At 43.7% G+C, this 22481-nt stretch overlaps 1 protein-coding gene across 1 annotated transcript in view; it reads right to left on the reverse strand.

The window, feature by feature from the left end:
* Dera (deoxyribose-phosphate aldolase) overlaps positions 1-22481 on the reverse strand; it is a 91384-nt gene that overhangs the window by 26576 nt on the left and 42327 nt on the right. The window contains exon 6 of the mRNA XM_057776878.1: positions 14219-14347. Within this exon, the coding sequence (XP_057632861.1) occupies positions 14219-14347 (129 nt within the window). The remainder of the gene's footprint in view (positions 1-14218; positions 14348-22481) is intronic.

Below are 22481 nucleotides of genomic sequence, written 5' to 3' on the forward strand. Positions count from 1 at the left end.
TTAATTATTAAGTTGAACCGTTTAATAATGCAATTCTCCAACCGAAAAATGGATTGTGTTCCAAAGATCATAAATGCATGGTTGGCTGAAATCAAGATGTATTTCTCCAGGTTGTGGACAACAACAAATGTCAGGCAAGCCAGAATCCCAGCTTTACTCCTACAGAATCCAATTCTCAGGCCTCCAAGCACCCATAAGCTTTCAGCCAAAAGGAGTTTACTCAAGACACAGGAATGTCAGCGGAGTCCCTCTCTGCATCTCATCGAAACACTGTCACCTACAAAGCTGGGGCTGAGGCATTCTGAGCTTCATAATCCCAGCATCTGAGAGACCAAGGGGAGGTCAAGGTCAGTCCAGGTGTCATCTTTAAGATCCTCTCCACTGCCCTGCACTCCTCAGCCAGTTCCCCCTTGTGAGGCCACCAACCTTTCCCACCCTCCCCCTTTCCCACCCTCCCCTTTCCCACCCTCCCCTTTCCCACCCTCCCCCAGAGCAGCTCTGTTCTCATTGGGTTACACAGGCGCACAGTTCCTTCAGAAATTGCTGGGAACTGCTGGGGTCCTACATGCCTTGAGCTCCTAAAACAGAGTGCTGGCACCTTCAAGAGGATCAAACTATAGGCTATGACACATATTTTTGTCTCACTCTGTGTTGGTAAGCACAAATTCTTTTCTGGCCTCTATATGGGCCATTCTTTTTCTCTGAGCCATTTATCTTAAATTAAATAAACAAATTAATAATAATAATAAAACAAAAAACAATGAAAAATCATCGTACTTTTTCACTCTAGCCTTGAAGGACCAAACAAAGATTAATGGTAAAGCATATTTGATTATAGGAAGAAACTCGATCACATCCTGGGAGTCTGGAGTTTAAAATCAAGGCAGGAATAGCATAAGCAATAACCACGTCTGGATGTGTGGTGTTGGCAAGAACATGAAATGAGAAATGAACTTCAAAAATAACTTCAGCAGAAAAATATACTTAATAACCTTTCAATTTAGGAAATGCCAACTGTACTGGAAATACCTGAAAGCAGTTTTAAAGATTTTTATTTTATGGCTTGAAAAGGCATTATAATATTGAATACTGCAGGATAAGAATGCAGACCGCTTTCCAGTCACCAGATGTCCAGGCTGAGGAAAAGCCTCGGCACGTGAGGGATGTAATGGCAGGGATCGTTGCATACGCTAAGGTAGCTTCCGCGCTTTCCATTTTTATAAAAAAAAAAAACAAAAAAAAACAGGTGTTGGGACCAATTGGCGTCCCGGCCTTCAGCTGCTCTTCCCTGTCTAGAGCCTCCTAATTGAAGTTACTAAAAGCTGTGCTTTGCCTAGAGGATCAGAAGATGGGATTTTCACCTGTTGGCCATTGACTGCTGGGTATTTAAGCCTCCATGGAGCTATTAAAGAGGGGCTTTGTACCATCGATTGGAGGTCCGTGTGTTGGTCTGTCTCTGTGTGTGCTTCCTCAACCTCCAGCCCCTTGCCTGAAGCTAATATCAGACCAGTGTAATGACACTGGACGCTCTACCACCAGCTTCCTGCTACTTCAGTGTAACACCATCTACAGTCCCTCCGGCCCCACTGACGATTTGGAGCCTCCACCATTGTCCCTGCCCAATTTAGCGGCTTTGAAGCACAGGAAACTTACTTTCTGATGTCCCAGCTGGTGATAAATTTTTCGCACAAAGCAAACGGGTTACACTACTCACTCTCAGGACCACAGTGAGAAAAGATCATCCTGAGAACTGAAGTGAAAGCAAGCTCTGTCTTCCCCTCTAGAGCACTGGTACCAGGTCCTCATCTGGATTTACGTGCTAGGCCTGGCTCATGTGTTCTAACTAGAAAAATGGCTCCCTACTTACCCTCATGGCGTTTGGTAGATTTTTAAAGAGCTATTATTGTTTCTTCCTGTTACATGAACAGAAAAGTAAAAGGATGACTAGTCTATGCCATGTTCTGTAATGAACCAACCCAACCAGAGTGGGCAATGAAGGTCCCACAGGGAAGGAAGGAGAGGCCCCATTCTTGAGTTGCAAACACATTCCATGTCCCAACAAAACCAGTCTGTGTTGTCGAGCTTCCCGTTCCTCCACCCAGCATGAAGCTGTTCTCAACCACTGTGGCTTTCACTTCTAACACAGCTGTGGGGTTGGTTTTCAACTGTCAAACTGACATTCTTTTCCCCACCTGGGAAAAGAATCTTAAGTGAGGAGTTGTCTAAGTCAGGTTGGCTTGTGGTCATGTCCTGGGTTTGGAGGGGGCTATCGTGATTGTTCAATGATGTGAGACCCAGCCCCCAGTGGGCAGCACCATTTATTTGACACTACTCATTACTGTGATGGATTACAACCTGGGATTGTAAGCTGGATAAAGCTACTCCCCTCAGATGTTTATGGTAAGGGTACCTTATCACAACAGAAATGGAACAGGCAATGGCCCACAGTCACACCTGCTCTGCAGGGCCTTCTTGGTGCCATCTCCTGGCCAGTCACACCCCAATTCTTTCCCACGCAACTGGAGCAACCCTGGCTTTAGGACACACAGCCCCTGTACACTGCTACAACACAGATCCCGTGACTTTCCATCTAAAAGGCCTTCCCTTACATCTGTCTGCTAAAACCCTCACAGGCCACCAGCTCTGTGAGCTCTTTTCACTCCCTCCAAATGGGTTAGCTGGAAGAGGTGCATGGAAACAATGTCCCTGGGGCCCCTTCGCTCCCACAGAGCAGATCAAGCACTCTGCTTCTAACTTCTTCACCAAACTAGGAGATGGGCTATCTTGCCAATTGCCTAGTTGCTCATTTTTTCATCCCCATTTTCTCTTATGAGCCTTCTCTCAGTCCCAGAGTAGCATCTAGAAAACCTGGTACCTTCACTAGACACTTTCGGGAGAAGCCTATGGAAGGAAGAGCATCCCTGAGTGTTGAGGTGGCAGAAGGGTGCTGTCTTAGGGTTTCTATTGCTGTGAAGAGACACCATGAGCATGGGAACTCTTATAAAGGTAAACATTTAATTGTGGTGGCTTACAGCTTCAGAGGTTCAGTCCATTATCATCATAGTGGAACATGGCAGCATGTAGGAAGATGTGGTGCTGGAGAAGCATCTGAGAATCCTACAGCTTGTAGGCAACAGGAGTAGACTATCCCATGCATGGCTTGAGCATATATGAAACCTGCCCCCACGGTGACACACTTCCTTCAACAAGACCACACCTCCTCATAGTGCCACTTCATTTTCTTTTAAAGCACCATAGGTGTCCCTCCACCCTTGACTAACTAACTACGTTCCTTCCTCCCCCGTCTCCACTATGAACCTTACAGGAGCAACCCCTCACTTTTCTCCACGCTGTAGCACAGCTCAGAACTGGGCAAGACCACACACAAACTCCAAACTAACAGGTAGAAGATGGGAAGAAAAGGGCTGGAGAGATGACCAGAGAGAGTTAAGAGCACTGGCTGCTCTTCCAGAGGACCCGGGTTCAATTCCCAGCATCCACATGGCAGCTCACAACTGTCAATGACTACAGTTTGAGGGGATCTGACACCCTCACACAGAATATATACAGCAAAATACCAGTGCACTTTAAATTAATAAATAAGTCTTTAACAAAAAGAAGATGGGAGGAGAAACGTTGCTCTGTTTTTATTGCAGTGAAGGCCAACAAATGATTTTGAAAAACTAGAAATACAAATTTGTGTCCTTAACAAACAACAATAAGAAAACAAAAAACAATATTGCCTGTGTTGTTTAGGGTCTACACTGCACTACAGAATGGCTGACGCGGGCCCAGCCTTTGGATTGTACACTGCACTACAGAATGGCTGGTGAGAGCCCAGACTTTGGATTGTACACTGCACTACAGAACGGCTGATGCGGGCCCAGCCTTTGGATTGTATACTGAACTACAGAATGGCTGGCGTGAGTCTAGTCCTTGGATTGGTCTAAAGAACAGTTGGCCCCACAGGACCTCAAGGAACACAGGTTCAGTCTGCCGCCAAGCAAACAACTTACTGAAACAGACTGATGTTTTACGCTAACTACCAAGGGCCCTATCCAAGTCTGAGACCCTCTTTAACCAGCTGCTGAGCTGCAGGACTGGGAAGAAAGACTCCTGTCCTGTCTTCTTTGGCTTCTAGGCCAGAGGTTCAAGGCCTGCCCAACAGCTGCACCCAGGCCATTTTATAAATACTCTGGGGAAGCACTAACCACCACCACCCCCATTTCCACCCTGGACCAGTTGAAACCAGAATCTCTGCAGTTGGACTTGTCAACAGTTTAATTACGAGCACTCAGGAAACCCTCCTACAAAGTCCTGCTGGAGAGTCCTGGTCAGGCTTGTGTTTTCTCAACAGTTTAGCCTCCACAAGGGTTTGAATATTAGTCACCGTGAGTTTGGCCATTGTGCATTTCAGGTTTTCTCACCACACAATGAAGGGTTGATGAACTCTTTTAAAATCAAACAAAAACATAATTTTGGTGAATATTTTTCCATTTTAAAGATTTATTTTTATTTTACGCACATGAGTAGATATATGTCTATGAATTATGTGCCTGCCTTGGAGGTCAGAAAACAGCATCAGATCCCCGGATCTGCAGTTATGGATGGTGTAAACTACCATGCTGATTCTGGAAACAGAACAAGCGTCCTCTGCAAGAGAAACAAGTGCTCCGAACAGCTGAGCTCTCCCTCCCGCCCTATTTTTTTTATACACAGTTGAGGATCCTAACAGTTTTCTAAGCATTTCAACCTAAATTCTCTATCTACTTCTTTAATTTTGGCTAGGGCTTGAACTCACTCAGAGCTTTGCACAAGACAGGCACTCCAACCAGGGAGCTATATCCCCAGACCCCACAGTTAACACAAACATTCATGTAGTCAATTTGACGGGCACACCACGGAGAAACCAGCAAAGAAAGAAAGATGGCTTTAGTGACTTACACACAAAGATGTTGTAGGCTCAATTCCAACTTGAAGACCACATTTCCCATTTGCCTAACTAGCTGCTCGGAAGACAGAAATTACATATGAGATCACTGACGTTTACGGACTTTTTGAAAGCTATGTTAACATTTAAAAAGAGGAGTTCCGCCGGGCGGTGGTGGCGCACGCCTTTAATCCCAGCACTCTGGAGGCAGAGGCAGGCGGATCTCTGTGAGTTCGAGACCAGCCTGGTCTACAAGAGCTAGTTCCAGGACAGGCTCCAAAACCACAGAGAAACCCTGTCTCGAAAAACCAAAAAAAAAAAAGAGGAGTTCCATGCTGTAGTTCGGCCCCCCACCCCCACTCCGATCTGCAGCTTCAGCAATAGAACAATGACTTTTTGTGCATACCCCCATTAGGGCCAGGGCCACAGAAGTAAGCTGGTGATTTCCAGAATGTCCTCCTCACTACCTAAGCCTTTGCTGAGCAATTTAACACAGTGGGCCCTTCTTTTCTTTCTTTTAGAAAAGGCAATATAACCCTTGGCTTGTGCCAGCAAGTTTTTCCTTCATTAACATAACTTTCCACATTTAAAAAACACATCTTTTTTTCATTTATTTGTTGCTATGAAGTAAACCTAGAAATCTTCAGGCTTTTTTTTTTTTTAAGTCAAATAAAGAAATATTCATCCACACAGAAGAAGAGAGAACACGGGGAATCTGGCTCCGCTTTATAGCATCAAGGTACGTGGTGCAGTCTGTGTCAGTGTTTATTTCTAATCATTTAGTTTATGATCGAGAATAACTTTTGATTACTGGCGCTCGTAGCATTTCTCACTCTGTCTTGGACTGTTTGAGGGTCTGTATTTTTATTACAAAGTCCAATAAAAAATAAAGCGCAAAACCCACAGGTCCCAAAACTGATTCCTGGCTTGGGCTGTATGTCACTCCTTTCTAATCTGCAAGGTATTTCCTCCGCCCGTAAGTCTCTGTCGCTTGCTCATAAGCAAATTTATCTCCTAATGCCCCATTCTTTATTTTAGCCATTAATCTCCCATTGAGAATCTTACCAAATGCTTTTTGCAGATAAAAATATTTAATGTTTACTAGATTTCCCCATTCCACATAACATATATTGCTAAAAGGGGAGAAAAATCAATCTTTTGTCCCTGTATTCAAGTTTGCCAGTTTGATTGGACATGTCTTCCTCGGAAGCAAGAAATCCTACTTCTTTTGCTGTGGATTGAATTATGTCCAAACAAAGAATGTCAAAACTGAAACCCTAGATTTGTCAGAAAGTGAGCTTACTTGGAAATGGGGTGACTGCATCTGTAATCTGTTAGGATGAAATCACCCTGAGGAAGGTGTACATTGCCTGGCTGCAGTCCGCGGAAGAGACTCAGGCACACAAAGAGAAGATGCCATGTGATGGCAGAAGCCGAGGTTGGCACGGTGTGCCCACCGGCCAAGGGAAGCCTGCAGCTGCCATCTTTGCCTCCTGGAGCCTGTATTCCACACTCAGCAAAGGACAGCAAGGCAGTGTGCGGGATGAACATGCTGAAATATCTCTCGTGGGGTGGAGAGTGGATGGGGTAAAGATTCTGAAGTGTCTTAAGTTTCCTCCCCGGATGGGATGGCGAATCCGTTTTCACCCTGTAGGTAGTCTAACTTCAGGCCTGCTCTAAGGAACTATAAAGGCTCACTGACCACGCCGGCCCCTCAGTGCTTCCTCTGAGCCAGGCAGCAGCTCCGTTTTGCTTTGATCAGAAAACCAACACAGAGCTCTGCTCCCTTCTAGGTCCACCTGTGAGTTCTTACACACGTCCATGTCACACCACTGCCTCGCAATGCCTCAGGACTGTACTGGAAACACAATCTCTGGGTCACAGTTACAGGATGAGAGACAGGGCCACACCACTTCAACAGAACTGTGACCACTGCCAATAATTTACGGCCCAGAACTAAAGGAGCAAATTTCTAGATTCCTGTCTGTCCCGGCCCCATAGTTGATTCAGACACAGTAGGTACTAAGGGCTACTCCTCAATCTTGTGATCTACCATAGAACCCACACTGCTCCTCTGAACCCAGTAAGAAGGAAGTCCCAACTCTTGCCATGTGGGCCTGAACTTCCCTGTGAGCCCCTGCAATGCTGCTGCCGGTCTGCCCATGCCAGGTAACTCTTCTAATAAATCTCTTACCCCAAAGAGCAATCCACCTCACTGTCCCCCTTGAGCCCCAAACCAGAAACTTACACAAACAATCTTCTAACATAACAGACCTCTATATTTTTATGTTTTCTCCAGTGCTGGACTACATTAATAGCTTATCTTTTCATAAGTTAAACACTTTTGCTTATAAAAAAACAAGATCTTATTTTTAAAAAAACCAGCCTGGCACACCACAGGGATCAGAATGCACCATCTGGATCAATATTCCTTGAGCAAGGAAGACTTGCAGCATGTGACAAGGGACTCAGTATGACTTATGACAATCTTCTGGTGTTGTTTATTATTTGAATCATATTAATCATATTTAAGCTTTAGGTATTAATTTACTGTTAATCACTTCATGGTTTCAATGTTTCTGCTTCTTGTGGTCCACGTGGGTTTCCCATGGCTCGCCCCTTCTCTCATCATTTAATAACCTCACTTACAGTCTCCTCTTTTTCTGCTTCACCTCGCTATTCCTGCCTTACTCTGAATTTCCAATCATCCATCCTGCTTCCGACTTTTTCTTTTCTCTTTTCCTTTTCACTTTTATTTCCTCTACCTTGCGAAATTCTGGCCAAGTTCGAACTCATTTCGCATTCCTTCAGGGCACACCCTTCCTAGTCCCATATTTTTGCAAATGCTTTCTGCACAGATCCGCGTCAGCAGTTCAAACCCGATGACATTACGATTGCATCTCCCGTGCCTCGCCACTCCAAACTTATTTATCACCCCTGCATTATTCCTGAAGATAAGGTCCAGAGTAACCTGGAGGAGAGCTTGTTAGCTGTTGCCTCTGTGCGTGTGGACAGCCCTACGATCACAAAGATAAAGGCAGTGCTACACCTCCGCATTCTCCAAGTGGGCTCTCGCCGTAAGGACACAAGCCTACTTTGTGCTTCTCTTCGGTAAGTAGACCTCGCTTGTTACCACGTCATCGTTGTGGAGCTTGATGAACACAAATGCAGCTCTTCCCCCACCCCCAATCTCTTCCCCTCGAATTGCCTACCCCTCCCCAGTTCTTCTTTTGTTTGCTTTCGCACCAGATTTCTTCCAATCAGAGGCCCATGTGAACCACCCCTCCAGAAGGACCTCTGAATTCTCACCCTTCAGGCCCTGCACCCGAATGCCAGGGGTGTGGAATCTCCGCAGCAGCTGGAAATCAACTGCTCTTTTTACCTGCCTTTTAAAAGTTTATTCGCACTTCTCTGGCAGTTGATAATTTCATTTGGCCACTTGCTGGAAGACTCACCTGTCGACTAGGGCTTTCAGAGTACAGGAATTAAGAGAGCTGACAGGTACACAGGCCAGGAACTGTATCAGAAAGATAACTAACAGATCATAACTAATGGTGATTCTTAGCCGGATTCCTTTTATAGCTCTCTTTTCTAATGAGTCCATATCCAAAATTAATTCGAACAACCCTCTAAATGCAAGCTCTGGGGTGGTGGGATGGGTACAGAAAAGCACAACTGAAAATCACGTATCCCCCGGAGGCACAGTCAATGCCTTTTGAAAAGCGATACTCTGAATGCCTGTAACAGCCTGGTAGAAAGACCAGTTGGGCCTCCTTTCTTACTAATAGGATAGTATAGAAGCCGTGCTGAGATGTCAATCACTTGCAAGGTTATTGACTTACAGTTTACAACGTAGTCTCATTCTTTAATTTGATTGTTTAACATTAATTTAACTGCATAAGGCCAAGTAGAGCAGGGAAAGAACAAGAGCCCAAATCTTCCTGACTGTGCTCCTTCACCAGAAATATTTAAAAAAAATACTCAATAAGCTTCACACAAAAGTAGGACGGGAATCCTTTAGTTGATTCTCCATCTGCTTTCTGAGGCTGTCACAGGATATTGCACACAGCACTTATCAGATACAAGTTAACTTGGCTCACAGGTCTGGAGGCTGGGCGATCAGGAACACAGCATTGGTGAGGGCCTCTGTGCTGCTCCACAACAAGGCAGAAAGGCACACAAGCACACGGGAGATGGAGAAGGAAACACAAGTGGGTGAACAAACACCACACTAGCTCACACCTGCGGGAATGGCATTAACTACACATAAGGGCAGGCGTGAGAACTTCTCAGAAGCCCTGCCACTTGATACTAGTAGCTAGGAGACTCCAATTCAGCCCAAATTTTGGAAAAGGCCTTTGGATCATAGTACTGACCCAGCATGCAAATGCTGTGGTTAGCTAAGTCTGTGCTTACGGTGGCCAACAATATCACACTAACACACTTAGGCTTCTCCACTCATTCTTTCTCCAGAAGAACCGCTTTTGCAATAATCAGTTATCAAAACCATAAAATTATGGTGACTGTAAATCACAGACTTGTAACAATTTAATTTTAAAGTAAGGAGCAAAAGTGTTGATGGAGGATTCCAGATGTATCAGAACACTGGTGAACTGCTTACTGGTTACTAATAACTAGAGAGTGGCATGAAATGTGTTCAGGCTTTGGAAAACTGGGAGCTGAAAACACAGACCTGAAATCACTCAGAGACTCAAGTTAGCAGATAGGCTCTTTAAATCAGTTGTTGTGAATATGTTCAAAGACATGCAGGAAAACATAGCTTAAAGACTCAGTAGAAGAGTAGAATGTTGTAATTAAGTCACAATCTCAAATAAACAAACCAAAATTCCAAACCCAAATGTGTACAGTGGCATAAATTTTACTGAGTGGGTTTAAAAGCAAACTTGAGATACAAAATAAAGAATAAGGGACCTAAATAAATATCCATGTTAATAGCGTCTTAATTCCTAATTTCCTGTTTGAAGAACATCACTACTAAGACCAGTGAGAAGGGTGAGTGAGGAGGGTGAGGATGATCACTAAGGAGAAAGAACTTAAGCAGCCTATGGGACAGTATCAAGCAGTCTTACACTTACATAGTTAGGGTCCTAGAAGGAAAGACAGAGAGGATGGGCAGGAAATGTGTCTGACAAAATAGTTGCGGGGGCTGGAGACACGGCGCAGTGGTTAAAGAACAAATGCTGCTCTCACAGAAGACCCAAGTGCAGGTACTAGAAAAGCTCTAAACATTTAGACACTAAAGCGCTCAATCTAAATGGCACTTTAACACTCTAAGTGACAAGTGGATTTACAAAGGAAAGTGGAAAACACTTTAACAATGAACAGAAAGAAAACAGGGTCAAAAGTTAGGTCTTTGAACAGACTAATTAATAAAACTGGCAAAACCCCTGCATGACTCCATCAGGAGGGAAGCATGATCATGGGAGAAAAACAGACCTTTGTCAGGCTGAAGAATGAGCTGTAACTACAGATCGCACCGCATCAGACCAAGACGAGCTCACACACAGCTTTACAACCAGAATTCCAGCAGCTCAACATATTTATGTGGCAATGGAACACCTGCACAAAAACTTACAGTCTTGTGGTTATTATTTTGGGGAGCAGCATGTAAGAGGGCACCTATGATGTGAACTGGATGGAACTCAGATCAATCCTTCTGTAGTTGAGGAAACCTGTGAAAAGCATGGGACTGACTGTGAGGGGTCTGTGGTGGTTTGAAGGGGACTGGTCCAGCTCATAGTAGCCTTTTAGATCTGAGTGTTTGGCCCTAGCTACTGTTCAGGAATGAGTAGGAGGTGTGGCTTTGTCAGAGGAGATGTGGCCTTGTCAGAGGAGGTGTGGCCTTGTCAGAGGAGGTGTGGCCTTGTCAGAGGAGGTGAGTCACTGGGGTAGGCTTTGAGGTTTCAAAGCCCTTGCCAAGCCCAGTCCTTAGATCTCCCTCTTTGCCTCAGCTACTGCTCCAGCTCCATGCCTGCCTGGCTGCCACTATGCTCCTAACCAGGATGAACCTGTGACAAGTCCCCAATGAAATGCTTCCTTTTATAAATACCTTGGCCCCGATATCTCTTCAAAGCCCTAGAACAGTGACTAAGATAGTCACTCAGAAGCCACCTGGGTGATGGCAAAGTTTTGCTTCTGGACTGTGTAGGTAGCTTCAGGCAATCACATATTGTCAAAACTTCTCTCACTGTACACTTAACACCCAAATTTCAATTACTATAAATTTACCTCAGTGAGGTTAACTTTTTAAGTTTTAAAAAAAAAAGATAACTTATTTTTATTAGGGATTATTTTCTGCATTATGTAATAAAACTAAAGCAAAAATACAAAAAACAGTACATTTTAAAAATGTTTGAAAAACAATTCATTTATATATAATGACAGGATAAATACAGGTTAGGAAATAGGCTAGAAGCTGGCAAATCTTATACCACTGAGAGCCATGTCCTTCATGAGAGTGAGCACAGAGTCTTAGGAAACAGCTGCCCTGCAAGTGAGAAGTCCGTAAATGGGAGCTCACGACTGACTACAGGTGTGTATGAGCTTTGCAATCTCAGGAAAATCAGTGGATTCCAGGTTTCTCCATGGAGCCCAGAGATGATGTGAAGATAAGGGTATTAAAACTGGTGTGTCAACAATGGGGCTAGAACTCAGTGGAACAGCACCTGTCTAGGATGTGCACAGTTTGAACCCAGTTTCAAGTCCCAGGAATACACACACACTCACACACACACCGGTAAACCTAGTATGGTCTCCCTGTGGAAACCAGGAAGAAGGCTCTCAGGAAACTGAAAACAGATTACTGTGCAATCCAATTGTATCACTCCTGGGTACACACCCAGAGAAATCAAAGTCGCACAAACAGAGACATCAGCACGTTGATGTTTACTCACAACGGCCAAAGAATTGAGGCAGACTAGGTGAAAAAAAGCAGTATATATGCACAATGGGACTTTACTCAGTCACACGCTTCCTCTCATATGGAAAGGACTCATACACTTCTCCTATGAAAGCAGAAGAGCAACTATTAACACGTGGGAGGCGGAGAGGCCTAAAAGACAAGGAGGGTAAAAGGAAGAGACAGCAATTCTCAGGTATAAAATGCGTGTGTGTATGCGTGTGTGCGCGTGTGCGTGAGCGTGAGTGTACACATTAAATAAGGCAGAGGGGAATGAACTGTAAGGAGGAAGGAAAGAGGCAGGAGGGGAGGGAGGACAAGAGAGTAATAGAGAAAACCAGTAGGAACAGACTCCAACAACAATGTCTGTCTGAAAATTCCATCCTGAAGCCCATTATGTTCTTCATCAACTAAAGGATATTCTTCTTATGGTCCAAACATAAGAATAAACCGAAGATGAACCTGTGGATGGATCCCACAGCTATGTCCTCAACAGACTAGGTAAACAATGGAATGAAACAGACAACAGCGGACAACTCAACAAGGGGAAAGTGGCAAAGGCGGCTTTCTAGGCAGGTTTCCCTGGGTGGAGTGGATGGAGGTGGCCAGTGCTACCTTCCCTCTGTGAGTGGCAGGTGCAGAGAGGAAACTGGCTGACCTTTGAGAACTCACATACTTTTTTTGTGATGGTGTCACAGTTGGGGTAAGAGACACCTCAAGGGTAGCTCAGCTGTGACCCCATTGTTTGTGCCTCGTACCCATGCTGACACAGCAGCACCCTCAAGAGGCATACCACGAGTGGCTGTCGGTCTATCTGACTGCAGTTCCCAGAAGGTGGCCTCGACTCGTACTTTGTTGTCGGGTCTAACAATCTCTTGCTCTGTCAAAGAGCACAAAAGGCAGCCGCATGTCCAGCTCACACACTGAGGGCCTTCACACAGTCCCTCCAAATTACAGCGAGCTTTTTGCTGCTGCAGACCTTTGAACACCAGCATCCCGTGAGCCAGTGCACAGTCTTTGCTGCTTAGCCTTGGAATGTTAGAGATTCCACGATAAAAGACATAAACAGCATCCGACTTCAACAGCATCCAGCAGCAGCGACCAGGCCCTAGCAGCACCCTTGATGCCTCAGGCAGATTGTCAGTGAGTTCCAGGAAGCCATCCACTAGGCCCGACAGGGCATCGAAAGGCACATGGAGTACAGACACATACAGGGTGACCACAGCGGATGGCCTGAACCAGAGAAACCTGGCATCTTCATCCCAGTGCAGGACCCCCTCAAAATTCAGTTAGCACCCCAGCATAATAAGACATGCAGCCTAATGGAGACTTAACCAAAAGGATATAGGACTCAGGGGATGAACCAAGTGGAGAATTTTCTCGACACTGGTGTGGCTTTACTGACACCAAACATGCTGAGGACAGTTATGTTGACCAACAGCTATGCTCAAGGCAGGGGACCCAACATACACAAAGATGAAACGGAGCTGGATGCCAGCACTCTGAGGAAGCTCCAAGTCACCCTACACGGCGGATTCTAAGGGGTGAAGGGAAAACAAGACAACAGAGGCACAGACAAGCGAGCAGCCAGGAAAGTTCCACTCCATCAGAAGACGAAGGGAACCGACAGCAAGATTTTCAACAAAGCAAGGCCATAATCAAATCATCACTTTGAAAAGATCATTTAATTGCAAAAAGGTGGGAAGACTGGAAGGGGCCAAAAGTAGGGACAGAGAACTGAGCTGAGGTGATCCAGTAGGGAGGGTCTGCCCACGACAGGGGCATCTCTAGAGAGCCAGGGGAAACATTCGGCAGAATTGCGGGTGCTGCGGAAGTGAGAAAGTACAGCCCAGCTCCAACTAGAAGGTTCACAGGTATGTGCAAAGCAACGAATCTACATCTGTGTGGAAGCAGGAAAGCCAACAACACAGTAATTCTTCTTTATATGTGCAGGGACAAAAGCAGAGGCTGCTTCAGAAATCACAGAGGCAGATCTAGGAGAAAAACTCAACTCTTAAGTCACAGAGAACTCCTGCCCAGCCTGTGTTGAGGAAGGAAAAATCAAATCACACAAAAGGCAAATCGCTAACAAGAGCGCCATCTACTGCTATGTAAGGATAGTGCAGCAAAGAAATGCCAAGCAAATAAGAAAGAAACAAACAAAAAACAGAAAGGTGGAGAGAAGCCCAAAAGTCTCTGCCCACTTCACTCTGTGTATGCATTCACAAAACGTCTCATCCCTCCCCCCCCACACACACACACACAAAAGTTTCCCCCCAAGGGTTTAGCACTTTCAATAACACACAAGTGCTTTCATTTGCTCCTTTCTCCTGAAACCATCAATCCCCGTCTGAATCCATAAAACTCACCGGCCATCATTGCTACCAGGCTGGCTTTGTAGATGTTGGTGAGAGAGCCGAGCTCTCCTGTGGCTAGGATGGTTTTGAGATGAGCCTCCCCGCAGGCCTTTCGAAACTGGCTGATCTCGTCGTAGAGGGCTGGGGAAGAAAATCATCGAGGTGGTTACAAAGCAGGCAAGTGCCCGGCAAGCCTTCAGAGCCAGAGGAACCCACTTCAGATTAAGGAGACGTAAAACACTTGTCCCTTCCTACCCATCACCCCAATTTAATATCGCCTACAGCATTCTGCTACCGTTCACAGCCTGCGACAAGGAATGCCCGGTTTGCTGCCATGAACCTGTTTCTAAGTGCTGGCCTAGGGGTCTAAAGACATAAAGCTTCTTAAACATCATTATAAGGACATGTAAATTATAAATAATATCTACCTTTTCCATATGATTAGGACCTGAGGGAGAAAAAAAAACAAATTCATCTCATATAAATGCCACTCATATAGTTACTATAGCACTTCCCAAGCTAGAGAAAAGAACCCTGGGGTTCCTACTAATGCCACTTAGAGGCGACAGGGGCTCCTGCTAGGATATACAGCTGATCCTTCTTGGGAAATTATCAACGACGACGCAGAAAGAACAGGTTGCCCACTACTGAGGAAAGTTCACATGCATATTCCAGACCAAGAGGTGAAGCGCTCGGCAGGGTAAAACTACATGCATACGAAAAAATCTATTGGCAGAGGTGTGCTCTGATGTGGCCTTCAATTGACCCTAACTCTAGATCCCTTCAGACCCTCTAGAGCTCCAAAGTACCTGAAAGCAGTCTGCTAAGTAGATTAGATGGACAGACAGATAGACAAAGACGTATGCATAGACACATGACAAAATAAAATTGAGGGAGCAGTCAAGGTGACAGAAACCAATGAGCAAACAAAATACAATCAGATAAATATAAATACAAAACATAAATATAAAAATATATAAAACCCAAAATAAAAAAACAAAAAAGTTGGTAAACAAAACCAATATGGTATGAAACTTTTCAGAAAAACTATATAACAGTCTTCTGAGGACGGCAGTAGGGCTCTTAGCTGCAGCTCCCTATCTACGGCTCAAATGACTCGCAAAACTCAGGAAACGGAAAATCTTACCACAAGGGCCAAGGCCGTGTGTATTAGGGGAGGCTGTTTTACACACAGGGGCCTGGTAAGACAGAAGGCTTGTTACCTCCAGATTGTCCCCACAGAAGGTCTGAGGTGACACCACCATCTAACTTCAGCCCCCTGCCCACTTCGCCTGACTTGTGGGAAAGCCGTCTGCCTTAAGTGCCCACCATGACACCTGTATAGAATGTCTTCTATCATAACCCCACACCAGGCAGTAACAAATGACATCCTTACGATTCAGGAAAGTGACTGTGGGATGTTTTGTGACACTGAATCTAAAGAGAGAACATTGCTCTTGAAGAGCCACAGGTAAAATGACTTATAGCCTAAAAAATCCAAAAACGCCAACCCAAAGTTAACATTTGAGTTAAAATTCTAAAGTAAGCTACTACCCTGACAGCAGGCTTCACGGCAGACAGGAGCACTGAAAAGCAGCTGTGTCACTTCCGGTTGGACCTCAGGCAACATTTCTCTCCATCATAGTCCTGTCTTCAGAGTGTAAATCATACCTTACAGGGTTATTATGAAGATTAAAGGTGTGTATGTGTGTGTGTGTGTGTGTGTGTAGTACTTTGCATATTGCCTGACATGTGTGATGGAGGAAGGTCATTGGTCAAAAAATAAAGAAACTGCTTGGCCCTCATAGGTTAGAACATAGGTGGGTGGAGTAAACAGAACAGAATGCTGGGAGGAAGAGGAAGTGAGCACAGATGCAGGGCAGCTCCTCTCAGAGCCAGACATGATGAAGCAAGCCACCAGGTCAGACATGCTGAATCTTTCCCAGTAAGACTGGTGCTACACAGTTTATTAGAGATGGGTTGATCAGGATATGAGAATTTGCCAGAAAGGGCTAGAGCTAATGGGCCAAGCAGTGTTTAAAATAATACAGTTTGTGTGTTGTTATTTCGGGAATAAAGCAAACCATGTGGGAGCCGGGTGGGACAAAAAGCAGGCCTGCAGCTCCCACTACACATGTGAATTCTCAAACAGCTTAAACATCACTATGAAATTTAGTATTTTGGTATTTTGGCAGATGAGTTTCCATCTTGTGATGTCTAACAAACATCATATCTTATTCCACAGCCTGACCCACTTCCCGTAGGGACCAGAAACTCTGCTATATGGACAAAATCTTAAAAAATATTTAATTACAGCCTCTGTTGAAACAAATTTTGATTTGAATAAAAATTCTTAAGCCATTGATTATGATCACGTCTATGGGAAAATACACAATTTTTAATGAACATAGGATTTATTTACCTGCAGTTAAATTAACCAGAAAACTTCAGTGTGTTTCATGACGTCACCATTTGGAGGGTATGTACGTTCTTCCCAAATGGGAGGAATTTGCAAGGGTCATCTGCACCTTGGTGCCCTCCCACTCTCAAGGCATTAATTTGCCATATCATTTTACCAATTTCATGAAATAACAATAGTATATATTCCTGACCAAATATCTTATAGATTGATTTTATTCTAATTTCTGTACATGTGGTGGCTGAGTAGGATGGTGGAAGACACTGGGTGTCCCTCTTTGTCACTCTGTGCCTTATTCCCTTGAGACGGGGCTTCTCAAGGAACATGCAGTTCACTGATTGGCTAGCCTTGCTGGCTAATGAATCCCAGGAATCTGCATGCTTCTGTCTCTCCAAGGCTGTTGTTACAAATGAGTCCCTCCAAGCCCTGCTTTAGTCTATGGGTTCTGGGACTCAAGCTTGAAACTCAAGCGCTTTACTGCATGAACGCTACCTCTTTCCCACTCCAATCTGAACCCCTTCAAGAACCTAAAATACAGCCTCTTTGGAAAGAACATAAGAAAACAGCCTTGGAGGAAGTTTGTGATACATCATCTTTTTTCCTTTGTCTATCAGGCTTCTATCTATCACATGCAGAGGTGGAGGCTGCAAGACATGTGTGCCCAAGAACTGAACTGGTTATCGGCCTAAGCAACATACCTTTAATCACCGAGGCATCGCTCTGTCCAGAATTTTTTTCTTTTCTTTTTTTTTCTTTTTCTTCTGAACAGAAAAGACTCTGGAGCTGGCACAGCTACTGTAATTTTTGAGTTGTGTAAGTGTGTTACCATTACTCTTTTTCTCTAAACTATTTATGTAGAGGGGCTAGTTTGCTTGTGTATTTCTGGAAGGTTCAATTAAATAATCCATGTGACTGCGAGAATGGGGCAATCATAGGTATTTTTTCTTTACTAATAGTTTCCCATATTTTTCTTACATCCTTCCAGAGAGGCAAAAATAACTTTACAGGCTAAAACAAATAAAGAATTGTCCTAAGATTTATGAAACCATAGTAAGAATTACAAATGTTACATACAAGACAAACCAACCACTTCAGCACAGCCTGAGCCATAGAAACCACAGGGAAGCAGTAGTAGGTAGGTGTTCAGCTAGCTTTATGTACTGCACCTTGACGTTAGCGATAGACTCTGGGAAGCCATGACACATGCGGGTCAAAGAACTTGATGGCTAACATACAACCCAGCAACACCCAAATCATGTCTTACCACACTCAACAGATACCTTAGGGTACAAGTGAGTGAAGCAAGAGGAAAGAGATGGGTAGATTTCCACCCCCCTTTACCCTCCTCGCCCCCCCCCCCCAAGGAAAGGATAAGAATATGGTATGCTTTTACTGTATGGCTGCTGAACTATTTAAGTGGATGATGTCACCAGTGATAACATAAAGGAAGAGATGCCCCTTCCAACATAATTCTCCCTGAGGTGTGATTATTCAAAGCATAAAGAAGCCATAAGTTTTCAAAGCATCTTCCCTTCAAAGTCCTGAGCATTTCCTGTGCATCGCTTGACTCACCTCTGTAACACAGCTGCCGGTTATATGTATCTCGGACGTGAAAGACGCAACAAGGAGAGATCCTAAAATCTTATCCCTATTCATACGTGTCTTCATATTCTGAATAAGGTTGTACTTCCTCGGGCTGGAAAGATGGCTCAGTGATCAAGAGCACTGCATGCTCTTGCAGAGGATCCGAATTTGAGTGCCAGCACCCACATGGTGACTCACAATCATCCATAATTCCAATTCCAGAGGATCTGATGCTCTCTTCTGCCTTCCATGAGTACCAGGAGTGCACACGGTACACAGACATAAGTGCAAGCAAAACACTCAAATACATAAAAATAAAAAAAATAAATGATTATACATCCTCAAATAGTTCTGGTGGCGAGTCCAGTACACATGTGTCCACACACATACACACACACAAACACACACACAACACATAAGTGCATACTACAAATGAAACACGTGGAAGGACTTCACAAGGTAATCAAACCCTAGACTCTAAAAAGAGGCCAGCTCTCATCTAGCTTTAACTATTCACTTTACACTCAGACACTCAGATCCTGGCTTTCATCCCAGGGTACGAAAAGTTAGACGGTCATTCAAGAATATAAAGTACTTATTTTTGTATCCTTCCATATAGTAACATTTTTTGAGGGTTAAAGAGATAGCTTAGTTGATAAAGTGCTTGGTACAGAAGCATGAAGACTACACGGAGAAAATAAGCCAGGTGTGGTGGCATTCGCCAATAATCATCTTAGCACTGGTAGAGACCAGAGGGTTCCTAGGGTTGCTGCCCAATTATTCTAGGCAAATCAGCAAGCCAATGCCAGAAAGAGACCCTGTTTCAACAAATAAAGTGGATGGCATCCAAAGAATGACACCTGAGGTTGTCCTCTGGCCTCCACATATACACACACACGCACACATGCACACACACACACATGCATGCATGCACACCCTTCATTCTCATGTGTCCCCCACACGCATACACACAAGTTTTAACTCCTCTGCAGCCCTCTGGCAGAGCAAGGCACTGAAGCGCTCCCAGGTTTATATCAGGACTTCCCAGGCCCTGGGTCTGCTAATTAGTTATGTCACTTGACAAAGTTCCCCAACTTCCCAACCTCCTCCATTTTTCTTCATTTCACAGCCATTTTTCAAGTTCTGAGAATAGATGTAAAAGCAATTATTCGGATGATTATGAAGGTAATCAACTAATTATGTTTCTTTCATATCCACCTTTAATAAGAGGCATACAGAAAATGAAGATTAAGCGCTGCTTTACTCTAAAAGCTCAAGCTGTTAAAACTGAGAGCGCTGGCCTTGCCACTGACTTAGAAAGACAACCCAGAAACCGCCTTGTGGCAGATCTCTAAGGCAGAGGAGCAGAGACAGGCAGGGAACTAGCATGTCACAGTGGCTTTGGGACACTCTTGAAGGATGAGGAAGGACTTAGTTTGCCATGGAAAGTAAGAGGCACCCTAACCAGTGATTGCTGGGAACTCCGGAGTAGAATTTGTTGAGTAGAGCTGACAGTACTGGGCCACGGAGGTGTTCAAAGAGTCTTAGAAGTGTTATACACCGGATCTGATCATGTGTCATGTGAACATTGACCAAACATATATTCATGGGAACCAATTTCGCAGTAACATGAAAGAAGGACACAAACATGGGAGGGAGTGTGAGGATAATATCTGAGGTCTGCATCATGATAGAGATAATAGAGAATTCAAGAGCTCTAAAACACACATACATACATACATACCTAGACGGAGGCAGGCAGGCAGACAGATGGAGGCACAGCAATATATGTGTTCACGAATGCTGTGTCTACACTTACATTTGCACACTTGTGAGATTTGACCACTGAGTGCACCTAGCAACAATAGCATCTTAACAGTGCTAAGTGCATCTGGCATCTAGATCTTAGCTTCTTCAATGAAAGGATCACAGCTCCTTGGAAAATAGGGTAAAGGCTTTAAAGAAAGTCAAAATAAGCCCAGATTATCTTTTATAACAAAGGAAAGTTCAACGATGGGAACACTGAAAAGACACAGGAGCTGGCAGGAAGTAGCTCCCACTGGCCAAATATCAGATGGTATCAAAACCAGCAATGATATTATGACATAAACATGGAAGGAAGATGATAGGAGGAAGAAGAAGGGGAAAAAGAGGGAGGAGAGGAACAGGGAGAAAGACATATGGGTCTCTCTATAGAGACATGTGTATGTCTGGAAAGCAGAGAGAGAGTAAGGAGAGCGGCAGCCTATGGAGGGGTATTGTGCGTGAATATGAGTATGTATATTATGAAAATGTCATAGCGATAGTAAAAGATTACTGCCAAGTAAGTTTAAAAGAAATCTATGAGTTCTTGCAAAAAAAGAAGGAGAGAAGGGATGGGGAAAGAGAGAGAAGCAGGACAGGAGGGAAGCAGGCAGGAATAAGAAGTTTAGAAGAAATGATGTAACTATGAATTGCCACATGGCAACAACTACTTTCGGAATAATAATTGATGATATACCAACAGATGGTAAAATTCTGGATAAAAGTTGGATTAGAACTGGGATATTAACCGTCTGAAACGATCTCTGTTCATAATCTATATTAACTACCTATTAAAATGAAAAAAACTTCCTCATTTTATTCTGGAGAAATCTGGCAGAAGTTATTCTAGTCCAGTAAGGTTTAATGTCCTCAAGAACTGGACAGATTAACAGCTTGTGACTCCCAAAGAACAGGGAGAAACTTCAGCATTTATTCCCATCAGAAACACATAACTTGAACCCAATAGAAGAAAACTCCAAACCAATCTGAACTTGAGGTTCTGTGTGTGTCTGAAATCGTCTTGTGCAGCCCAGAATGGTCTACAACTTGCTATATAGCTGAGGGTGACCCCCAACCAGTCCTCCTGCCCCCACCTCCTGGTGCTAGGACTTGAGCATCACCACTCTTGCTTTATGAGATACTGTAGATCAAATATAGGGCTCCACGCATGCTGGACAACCACTTTATCAATGGAGCTACATCTGCAGGCCCTGAAATACAGCTTAGAAATTATTAATAACAGAGGCTGTACTCTTAAGACCAGGGCAATTCCAGTGAAGAAGTAAAAGGGATACATAATGACAGATGTAGAACTAACAATACCATCGGGCACCTGAAAAATCTGTACGGAGCCTGTTCATCTGATGTTGGACATAACACAGTACTCTGGCTTGGTGTAATCTTGCTTTCATTTCTTGAGAATACATGATAAATATTCAAGGGTAACAAGTCAACAGAAATTCAAATTAGTCTCAAATAGTTTATAAATTATACATATATATAATATATGTATATATGTATGCATTTACATAGACATATGTGTATGTATGTACACAAGCAAAAAAAAGCCAAAAAGATAAGTAATAGAATTTTATACCAGTAGAATCTGCATGATACGTAAACATGAGTTCAGCACACTATTTTTGCAGTTTTCTATAAGTTTAATAAAATTACTCAAAACTAAAACTTAAAACTGAATTTTATATATTTTATAGTCTGCTTAGAATCTAAGTATTTTTCTTATGGGAGGGCATTTGTGACCACCAACCAGTCTATGGTGCTAAAAGTTTCTAAACATGGTTTTATATGGAACGTATTTTATATGCCCTTATGTTACAGCTTCCTATGTTTTTACATATAGGTCTATGACACAATTTTTAATGGCCATACAATCTTCCATCATACAGATGAAAAATGTGCTCCATCATTTCCCTATTGTTGAGGCCTAAGGTTGCAGACTTTGGCTATGATAAACAGTCCCAGGCGCAGCCCGGGCGCCAGGTCTTTGCATACCTCATCACTCCAGAGTCTTTGTTATGTTTTTTTCTGCTCACACACTTCCAAGTAATATATGTTCATTGTTAAAAATTCAAACATTACAAAACTGAGAATTCCTCATTTAAAGAGAAAGGAGGAAAAAACAATTCTAACCACGTACCATAAAAAATAATAATTTGGAAGGCTATTATAAAAGATGACTGACAAATGAAAATGGAATTCAAATACCACGGCCACGGATTAGTCAGAATAATGCAAAATTTAACAAAATACATGCACCCGAGAAGCGGCTGGCGGGGTGACGTCATGTAAAAATCTGATAATAAATGTTTTGACTTATAATGAGACTTTCCGGACTTTGGAGGGGTGTTCCAGAAGCTCAGGATAGACCACATTGCAGTACTTAATCAATATTTTCGCACGGCTCACAGAAGTCGTCTCCAGCCTGTCCCTGGGGTCCTTCCCACTACC

The sequence above is a fragment of the Chionomys nivalis genome, chromosome 1, assembly GCF_950005125.1.
Source record: "Chionomys nivalis chromosome 1, mChiNiv1.1, whole genome shotgun sequence".
Taxonomy (NCBI): Eukaryota; Metazoa; Chordata; class Mammalia; order Rodentia; family Cricetidae; genus Chionomys; species Chionomys nivalis.